The 10,755-nt window shown below is 37.0% G+C and overlaps 1 protein-coding gene across 2 annotated transcripts in view; it reads right to left on the bottom strand.

Annotated features, from left to right (window-relative positions):
* Positions 1-113: 113 nt before the first annotated feature.
* The window catches only part of casq1b (calsequestrin 1b), a 32,565-nt gene continuing 21,923 nt past the window's right edge, over positions 114-10,755 (bottom strand). For both annotated transcript variants that reach the window (XM_053230881.1, XM_026943225.3), the window contains 9 exons: positions 7,142-7,242; positions 6,007-6,118; positions 5,825-5,898; positions 3,906-4,036; positions 3,534-3,579; positions 3,389-3,443; positions 2,558-2,658; positions 1,965-2,039; positions 114-1,261 (listed from right to left, as the gene is read on the bottom strand). In XM_053230881.1, coding sequence (XP_053086856.1) covers positions 851-1,261; positions 1,965-2,039; positions 2,558-2,658; positions 3,389-3,443; positions 3,534-3,579; positions 3,906-4,036; positions 5,825-5,898; positions 6,007-6,118; positions 7,142-7,242 — 1,106 coding nt within the window. In that variant the 3' untranslated portion in view covers positions 114-850. The remainder of the gene's footprint in view (positions 1,262-1,964; positions 2,040-2,557; positions 2,659-3,388; positions 3,444-3,533; positions 3,580-3,905; positions 4,037-5,824; positions 5,899-6,006; positions 6,119-7,141; positions 7,243-10,755) is intronic.

Raw genomic sequence — 10,755 nt, 5'->3', positions numbered from 1 at the left:
CTTAGTTCGTGTTTACTTCTTACTTATTTCAAAAATCTCATTATGTGTGTTTATATTTCTCTCACACTCTTACAAACACTCACATACATTGAAATGAAGACCACAGAAAACTGTTTTTGTTTCTCGTTCTTCTTGTCTTTACATGTTTCCAACATTGGACAAAATCTGCTCTTTTACTTCTGTTGTACATCTACTTCTTTCCACAAGAAATGGTCAAATTAAGACATTTTCGTGAATACAGCCTCGTTCCTCCTGAAAAAATAACAAAAATAATGCTAATAATAATATTTTTTTGGTTTAGTATATGTTCACTTTAGTATATTGAAATCGAAAATTTCACCCAATCAAAATAGCTTCTTCTTAAAAAATGGCAGGGTAAGAAACCCACCTCCATGGCAAAGAAATATTAACCTCATAAGGGTGCACATATAAAAAGACAATGCATATACACATAATATTACTAAAACTTTGTAGCTATGTAGCTCTTTTAGACAGCTGAATAACCTCAGGCTTGTCCCCCTTTTTTTTTATTTCAGAGAATGCTCTTAAATAAGCATCAACAAGCAACATTGAGAATTTGGACTTGGACAAGAAGATAATCTACAAAGTTAGGGAACACCACAAGGGCATTATAAAAAGACCAGTCAAATAATGCTGATGAGCCCCTGAAGTGTCAAGGGATTCAGATGGATTCCTGCCTTAGAAAGGCAAAAAGCTTCCAAAACCAGGAAGTGATGACCGTGATGTGTGGACGCTGAAGCCTTAGATCTGAACTTCACATTCACGGTCATTAAAGTATTCGGGCTAGTGCCAGTCAACATGGTGAAATCCCTGAGATGATGGAAGGAATTTATTCATCGTCGTCATCGTCGTCGTCGTCATCATCATCATCATCATCATCATCGTCGTCGTCATCATCATCATCATCATCGTCATCGTCGTTGTCGTCATCGTCGTCGTCATCGTCATCGTCATCGTCGTCGTCATCGTCGTCGTCATCGTCGTCATCATCGTCGTCGTCATCGTCGTCGTCATCATCGTCATCATCGTCGTCGTCGTCGTCGTCGTCATCGTCGTCATCGTCGTCGTCATCATCATCATCGTCGTCATCGTCGTCATCATCGTCATCATCGTCGTCGTCATCATCATCATCTTCATCAGGGTCAATTTTGCCCGCCAGCACATCCTCAATCCAGGTGTCCAACTCATATGAAGTAGGCATGTCCTCTTCATCATCCATCTCCATCCAAACACTGTCAGCCTGTACAACACATATAAAAGAGAGAATTTGAGAAAGACAAAATGGGGAGAAAAAGATGACGTTTTTTTTTTTTTTAGTCTGAAGCACATACAGCAAGGGATCTAAACTCCAGTTCTTGGGACCCCCTGCCCTGCACAGTTTGAAGTTTTCTCCACTGCTAACGTGCCTTGATCCATCTCATCAGTTAATCATTAAGGTTTTAATGAGTTGGGCCTGTTGTGTTAAGGGTAGGGAGAACTTCAAACTGTGCAGGGCAGGGGGTCCTGAGGACTGGAGTTAAGAACTTATATGGCATACATGTTTAAGAAATGGCATGCTGAGATTTTAGGAAAAATCATCTTCAGAAGCATTAAAACCCAGCAAACCAAAGTAACGGCGAAATAGAACTTTTATTGCTAATATAAAAGGGTATAGCATTAATGAGCCAAGAGAAGCAAGTTAGACAAGTTAAAAAATAGATAAAAACAAGCTAAAATAGAATCGCAGGAAAAGAGAAAGCTAGAGAGAGAGAGAAATTCAGGCGAGTAGGCAGGCAGGCAGGCCAGGAGATACACTCTGACGGTTTCAGACTCAGGTAGTCAACTTAAAGGCAACACTCACGAACTCTTACAGAACACAGCCGAGCATTTCAGGCATTGGACAGGCATCTTATCACAGCCCTTCAGGCAACAGACTGGCTTGTTAACATAGGCGATGATCTTACATCCTCCACATCCACCACACCAAATTGTGGAGAGGAAAGGTCAATGCCAAAAGTGTTTTCCCAGTAGGGCACCAACTGAATGAAAGAGACATGGGAAAAATATTAAGATCTTCATGCATTCATGAGACTTGTATAATTCAATATACAGGCTATAAAATGTCTGAGTTAAGATAACAGTAATGTTGAAGAATATGTGGATAGGTTGCCATATTATTCTGTTATGCACATTAAAGCATGAATATTCAGTTATGCATAGTAAAGCATGAATACTGATATGAATTATTTAGTAACTACATAGGAATAGAGGGTTATGTAGTTATGAGAGTGAGGAATGTAGTTGTGGACTGACAATGGGTCCTGGGAGTTTCACTAAAACTCCTAAATGTTTTAAAATCTATATTCGTTATACAACCAGCCTCTGTTCATACAGTGATCACTGTTTAACCTTGTCAGTCACTTCAATGGTTGAGGAAAACATAATTATGCACCTCTTCAGAGGACTGTAATCGAGTTTAGGGTCAGTGTCAAGGATAAGGGTCCAGGGTTCAGGGTTCAGGGTTCAGGGTCAGTATTAGTTTTATGGAGACTCTCACCAGGGGGAAGTCGTCTGGGTCGATCCAGATAATGCTCAGATCAGGGTTTTCTGTGTTCTCACGGGCTACCTCCTTCAGAATCTCCAGGAATTCAAAACCATCTAAATAGAGGTTAAAAGTTAATCATAAGACAATAGAAAACTATTGAAAGATACATGTATGCTGTCTCTCAAATTTGAGAATTAACACATGTTTATTATTCTAACTAGAAGAACAGTGTATTTAATGCTAGTATGCATAAAATCTGTCTTAACATCTGAAAATTTTTCTTTTCAAGTGGTAAAAGGTTTGCATGTGTGAAAACATATGCACAAATGATAATACCCACAAAAAATTTATGTAAGCTAATTAGTAACAGGTCGGAACATTGTGTCTTTCAATAGGAGCAGAATTAGCACGCAAGAGTTTCATGCATACACAACTTATGAAAAGAACATTCATCTTTGACACGTCTCACCGCCCTTAATAGCCAGAGTATTAGTTTCACTTGACTGTTCCAGGTGTGCCTTAGAGATCTAAACTTACCAAAGCTAGTAGCACAAGCAAAAGTGGTAAGGACAAGTAGCAGAAAACATTATTTATGAGTTGTTTCTACATATAATTGTAGCTGCTTATAATGTCACAATGTTATGAGATGTGATCTTCTAGCTACGCTTCTTAGTGATGCATGATATATTTCCTGTATGTACACTCTCTACGCTGTATGCTTCTTACTCTTACGCTGTATCTTCTCTAAAAAGCAGCTTTTCTCTTCTGTAAGAATGCTTCTTATACACTGTAAGAAGACTTAACTGTCTTTAGATCTTACCCACTTGCATGCATTCAGCTTACCAGGGTCTGATTCCTCAGCAAAGGCTACAATGTGTTGCCCATTAATGTCATCCTCCTGAAAATAAATAAATAAATAAGCATCATCAATCTAAAAGACACGAGGCATAATAAGATGTGTGCATGTTTTCTGGCTATGAAAGCTTACCCAGGTCTCATACATGCTGTGGGGTTCGAGTTTTCTTAGAGTTGGTCTGGAGAAAAGAGAAGCAACACAGATTTCCACTTACAGCTAGATTAAATACTAAATAAAAAATTAACGCTCTTACAGGACCAAATTAATGGTCTTACAGGACTTCCTCATATCCTCCTCAGATGAATAAGGCATATTAAAGGAGAGTACAGATTAATCTGTACAGTCACCTTGCTTTAACACTGCTCCTGGAACAGTCCATAAAACTTAATGAATCCCACAAAATAAGTAATCAGGTCTATTCCTGAAATAATAATGTTATATAGTCCTGTCATATAATCCTACTTTGCCATATTATAAAAAGATGCCCCCGTTATTAGGCCTTACCTTTCATGCTCCTCGATGTAGTCAACCAGCTCAGCCTCAGTGTAAGGTTTGCCTGGGATTGTGGTAGGCTCACTCATGAAGGGCTCATAAAAATCAACCTCATTCATTTCCAGTTTTAGTTGTTGGGCAATCTGCACAGATGCAGTAGTCAGGACAGTGAGGAAGCACTCAGAATTCAGATAGAGGTACACTGTGGATGGTCCAGACCAAGCAGACCCTGACTATTTTCATACTATTTTCGACTGGGTATGTTAGATTCTCTGGCTTTGTTGACACTGTGGTCCACATTACATGTAAGTGAAAGGTACGATTTTCTCCAAGTAGATCCATGCAAATAAGGAAATCATTTCGATGACGTTTTCAGTGGATTTGATTGATGTTAACTATTCATTTCATTCATATTCATTTTTGTTGTGTTTACCAGTGGCTGTCGTTGTCACTTCTGTGGAAAAGTCATGATCATTATGAAGGTTAGGGTTTGTCCTATTTGGACAAAATTTGGACAGAATTTAGGACCTGTGTTGTGTCAAGCTGGGATTGAATGTCTCTGGGTAGTGGTTGAATTATCAAAAATGATCAAGCACACTGGAATTAATTTAATTCAACAACTAAAAATAGCAAATTAAATGCATGACAAAGGAGCTTATATCCCATTCAGATTATGATTATGATTTCATTGCCTCAGTTACTCTGAATATAACTAACTTCCTTAACACAACTTTTGGACTTAAACAACCAACTCGCTGCAAAAATGAAATATGCTTTAATGTATTGAGCAATGCATCTTGTATTTTAATGTATTGAGCAATGCATCTTGTATTTTAATGTATTGAGCAATGCATCTTGTTTTTTAATATACTGTATGTTATAGAGCTTATATTTGAGTATGATGGAAAGAGGTATTTTACAGGCTGGTGCTTGTCTGTTGCCGTACACAATTTGTCAACCTCTCTACTGCCTCCCAGTGGAAAAGAACCACAATAGAACCACCTCTGACGTTAGTTAGGTTGTGTATCCATTCTCAGCACCCTGCCGTGACACCTAGAGTGACACTGATATGGTGGATCTGGAAAGATGTATTGGTATCAGAAGGAATCGGAATGATGGGAATAGCATTGATTCTATTGATGTAGTTTTACTAACCTCTTGATTACACCTGATTAAATACTCAACCTAATGCAAAATCTTCACATTTGTAAAATATTCTTAACGGAAACTATCAAAATTTTATATTGTTAAGTCACAAAGGGTCAAGATTCTTATAAACCATAAATAAATCAAGAACAAAACCTCAAAACCACAACAGTAACCAATGTTTGTGTAGTAAAGAACCACAATTACGGAGAAGATTTTGGGTGAGATAGACTTCTGTTACTTTTCAACTACATACATTCCTCATAGCTTCAACGCAAAACTATAGAAGTAGCCATCAGATAGTAAACATATCTGGGGTAAAGGAATTTGCTCTGACATGGATTTTTTTCAAGACACGCCAACATTGTTAGTCCACGACACGTGATTGTGTTAATCATCCTCTAGCCCTAGTTTCTGCCTTGACAGTAGTATTTAAAATTCCTTAGCAGTGACATGAATATTTAAAAACCTCATCAACACTACTATACGTGATGTTACACACACATCAACATGCCACTACCATACCACTGTAACTGCTGTGCTGAAAATGATCCACCATCCAAATAATACCTGGTCAGTAGTGTTCCTACTGTGGTACCTTACTACTGATATCGTAGATAGAAGTTATGGTAGTAGATATTATTTTTAGACTGTCTCTTTTTTCCCAATACATTATTTGGAATTAATTTGTCATGGCTGAGTATTAACTAAAATATTTTGCAATATTTTTCAATATAAAAAAAGACAAAAACAGCAATACAATGGAATGTTTAGGTTTTGCTTACTTTTGAATTGAAAGTGGCAAAGAACTTGATGAAGGGATGGAACTCTTCAGCGGCATCATCATATTCAATAAAGTCTGAAAAATGAAGAACATGTGGGATATAGGACCCAGTACATACAGTATCAAACACTGGAGTAATTACACAGCACAGGAAATACAGTACAGCCACTGGGCAATACTTACGTCGGGAATTCTCATTCTTAAAGTATCCCACCAACTTGATATCCTCTTCTAGGTTAAAAAAGCCTCTTAGCTCTCCTTCATTGTCAATGATCTCCACTGGATCCTCGATAACCTGAGAGGACAGAGAACAAAACATCTCTCAGTAACCTGTGAAGGTTTTGAAGAAATTTACTTCCACTTGACTTATTCATGGTCTCATCACATGGTCTAACCATTGGCTTTAACATGAAACATGAAATTACTTCTTATAACTTGGAAGTGAAAGGGGTTTAGCAAGAAATGCATTCTTCATTTGAAATGTATTAACCCTTGGCAGCAAAGGTATGATTTATATGGTTTAATTCTTTTAAATTATGTCATATTAGTGTAATATCTGCTTAGTAACTATATAGCTACTAGCCAGAATCCTCAATAGCTATTTTTCCTACTAGCTAGCAGAATAAAGTAATAACACTACATCAACTGTCCTTTACAGCTAGAATACTATATAAAACCAAATTTGACTTTTTTTGTTGCAGTTTCAAATTGGTATGACCTTAAGTGATGTCTATGGGACAAAGTGATAAGGGCTTATTTTAAATACTACTGGAACACAAGGATATACACACATAGTGGATGTTGTATTGGGATTTTAGTACATCATTCTGTCACAGATAGGAATAACAGGTCAAGTATAATAAAAAAAAGGAATTAAGTGAAATAAAACACAACAGGCTGTGCTGTTATGGGAAATTAACTTAACAACATGGTGAGGATTGTAGCCTGAAGCTAAGTGGGAAGTTCATTATTTTCCAGTAAAGTGTTTTATTCATCTTATACCAAACCAATATGCCAACACCACTTTATACTTTTGTCCTTTTACAGTTATGTTTATTGTTGTGGATCATCCATGAAACAAGTTAGCTCCTGTTATCACTTACATCATAGCAGCTGTAAACAGTTGTTCCCTCACCAGTCTCTCTTTTTCGGTTAATAAGACAAAAAAATGCAATTCTTGTTACAAAGTGCAATGCCCTGAAAATTTTCCTGACCAATCAGAATCAAGAACTCGGCGACACTATGGTATAAATGCAGATTATTGCTTTGGCCATACATAATTGGTATTATGTTACAAGCTAAGATCAGCATGACTCACATCATAGAGGAATTCCACCAATGTTTCTGCAGCCATCTCTCCATCATACTCAATGATCTCGTCATCAGCAAAGATGTAAATGCTGTCGACTTCATCCAAACCTGTCCAAAATCAGGGATAGTAGCAGAGTTATGACTTACACAAAAATAATACTAAAAGCATGGTGTACACCTTTCATGATATTTCCGTCTGTATTCCTCTGATGTTCTCCAATTTAAGCAATCAGTAACAAAGTTTTAAATGTAAAATTTGCTCTACATACATTTATTCCAGGACTGAGTTCTGAACTGGTTTTGTGTTGAAGAAACGGTGCCACATTTAAATACAATCATTACAATGGAAAATGTGAAATATAATGCATCCAATCTTATGCCAAATCATGAAAAGACCCTAATAAAACCACTCTCTGGCACCTGTCAAATTCTCTTCTTAGCTGATACACACATCACAGCATGATTTTATAGAGTCAGAGCCAGTTGTAGGGGGAAGAAACAATGGTCAGTCCAGGATAAAATTCTTTAAAGATATCAATCCGGGTTTGGTTATAAAATATCCTAAAATCTAACCCAAACAATTCTTCCAAAGCTACACTTGAGCGGTTCCCAACCAGGAAGTTGGGTGTTTGTGTGTTACAAAGGCCCAGCAAAGCTCAGACCTCAAGCCGATTCAGAATCTATGTCAAGACTTCTGGCAAAACTGCTGTGCAGCAACGGTCTCCATGCTGGGATGGCATGCATTTGTAGGCATCTTTGAGCTCATGTACTGTATATGGAAGAGGGCAGATAGCACTTTCCTCAGAGTGTGTTACACTGCTCTGGTTGGCTGGCTTCATGTGTCTCTGATGAAACATATATAGTAGCTTTCACACTCCCTGGTTGGTAGATGTCATGTGATAGGGGAAGGCTGGGTGATACTTATAAAATAGTCATACAAGGCATTGTGTGTATTTGTACTACGTGAATATCTATGATTAGACATGACGACACATTTGTCATTAGATATGAAAGAAAGGGAAAATTAAGACCAACATATTTTAGATATTGTGAAAAGCACTCTTTGGATGTATTGACCTTACAAACATTGGGCCTCACTTATCAACAAATTTATTAGTAAATCATTCATAGGAACATTTACACAAGAGGTTTCCTGAGTATATAGTAAATTTATGCAGAAGAAGATGAACTAATCTAATATTTGGCTTCAAATCATATCGTTTGCATGGATTATTGCACTTTTATATACAGCTTACACTGGGGTTCCTGGAGGACTAGTAGGCCTTGGTGCTCTCACTGCTGCAGCCTGGCACCCAGTCATTTATACCAATCGCATTAATTAAAGAAATATTACATATTAAAAAATGAAAGAAAGAAAAATCTATAAATTACGTCGAATAAGACCAGTCATTCAGTTAAGAAGAAACGCTGTATAAAAGGAGGGTGGGCTGTAACGGCTCAGCGTACAAGTCAGTTCCATTTGCCATGGCACCTTCTTTTAATGCTGTGCAACAGTTTATTAGAACCAGCAGCAAGTGACCCATAATGACAGATCTGGTATGTCTCAAGCTGCAAAGTGCCATGTACTCCCTAGTGTGCTGTGTACCAACATCAGGCTTCTGATGCCCTCCTGCTTTTCCAGCATCAGGGAGGGCACGTTAGTGTGTGAGGGATATCTGGCTGACAGTTGACAAGACACTTTGAATTAAAAAAAAAAAAAGCAGTTTCCCTGTGTGATGTGCTTGGGGTCCATGATTACTTGGATACAGTAGATATACTGTATATTTTTTGTTTTCATGTCAAACCATTTTCTTTTCACCTCACTTAAATCACATTGAATCTACATTTTCTATAATTTGGCTCCAAACTTTGGTCTTCTCAGGTGCTGTTAAATAATATATATTTTTATTGACATAGACTTGTCTCAAAATAACTTCCATTTCTTCATCTAAAAAAATCTTTTTTTTTTGTCTAAAAAAATTTTCTTTGTCATTTCAGTCCTGTGGATTTTGCCTTTTATGGAGTTTTGTGGGTGTCACCAAATGTAGATCAGCTGTGATGGTGACTAATATTCATCAACATATGCATGTGAGTATGAAAAAAAAATCAGCGTTTCCCAAATTTTCGTAAATCTAGAGGAATTTTTTAGTTCATTTTGGCTTATGCTAACATTTACACACAACTTTATAAAAGATTGATAAATTAAGCCCTTTGTAAGAAGTCAAAATCTTGAATCTTTTCTAATAAGAAAAAAATAATAAAAAATTAAGAATGAAACAAGGAATTTAGGTCAGAATTGAATATATCCCACCAGGTATTGACTGTGTAGTGTTGTAAATTGAAAATTTTTTTTTTTAAATCCTAAATAGTTCATTGTATATCTCCTCAATCAACAGCGTAGGGATAATCTTGGTCCTCTGAGGAATTCCAACGTGTGGCTGAGTGATTAGTCCATAATGGAGAACAAGCTTGTCTTCTGAGGATTGTCTTACTTTGAATGGCAAGACTGAATGTGCTGCTTGTCCTACCCTGGAGACATGCACTACTGACAAGTAGGATAAGAATAAGATTATAATGACATTTGGAGAAATGCAATAAGGTACTTGACATTTAGTTTTGCCTCACTTGAGGCAGCACTCAATCAAATGCAATATAGCTGAGTGGATTACATTTTACATTATGTTCTACAGCAGCAGTTCTCAAACCAGTCCTCAGGGCCCCGCAGACTTTCCACAGGTTTGTTCTATGCTTGTGTCGTGTGAGTAGAAATAGTGCAAAAGTGTGGACTGTCTGGCAGGCCCTAAGGTTTGAGAACCACTGATCTACTCATATTTTTAATGCATGCATGATATATAATAATTTTAACAGTTTTCAGCTTATAAACTAGACAAACTAGTCAAATAGTCAAGACATTGCTGTCCTGCTCCTGGTTGAAGTATAGACATGCTGTGTTGAGTCACTCTGCCACTAGAGGGTGGTATACTGCTTTGAGCTGAACTTAATGACTCTGTATATACAAACTGTACAGCCCTATTTATACAGAGGCTTGCATAAATATTCACCCCCCTTGAACATTTTGTACTGTTACACCTTGGAACTGAAATGGACTAAATTGTGATCATATGTCATAAATCGACACAAAACAGACTCCACAAATTTGTGTAAAACCTGATGATCCCTGTTAGATCAAATCCATTGGTGTGTCACCAGAACACTTCCTGGAAGGATAAGACTCAAGGAGCATCTGACCTTGTTAAATCCTGTACAAAGGAATTAACATGGTCAATATCATGAATTTGCTTACATTTAAATAATGACCTAGAAATAGTGCAGAATACTGAAAAGTGCAAATTCATTTTCTCTTATTTGTTACAATTTTTTCAAAATTCTACAATTTCCAGTAAAAAAAAAAAATCCCATAATTTTGGAACACACTGTATAAACCTAAATAACTCAGTTCCTGTTTGTAACACTACAAAAAAAAAGTGCAAGGCACTGTAATAGAGCACTGTATATCAGCACTTTAATTTTTGGAAATGTTCAAAGGTTCAAGAGTGATTCCTTTAATATTGTTGTTATATTTTAGTATTCACCCTGAGAGGAAAGGGTAATAGTGACTGA

This window comes from Pangasianodon hypophthalmus, chromosome 28, assembly GCF_027358585.1.
Source record: "Pangasianodon hypophthalmus isolate fPanHyp1 chromosome 28, fPanHyp1.pri, whole genome shotgun sequence".
In the NCBI taxonomy this organism is placed as follows: Eukaryota; Metazoa; Chordata; class Actinopteri; order Siluriformes; family Pangasiidae; genus Pangasianodon; species Pangasianodon hypophthalmus.
This window is presented reverse-complemented; position numbering and strand designations above follow the sequence as displayed.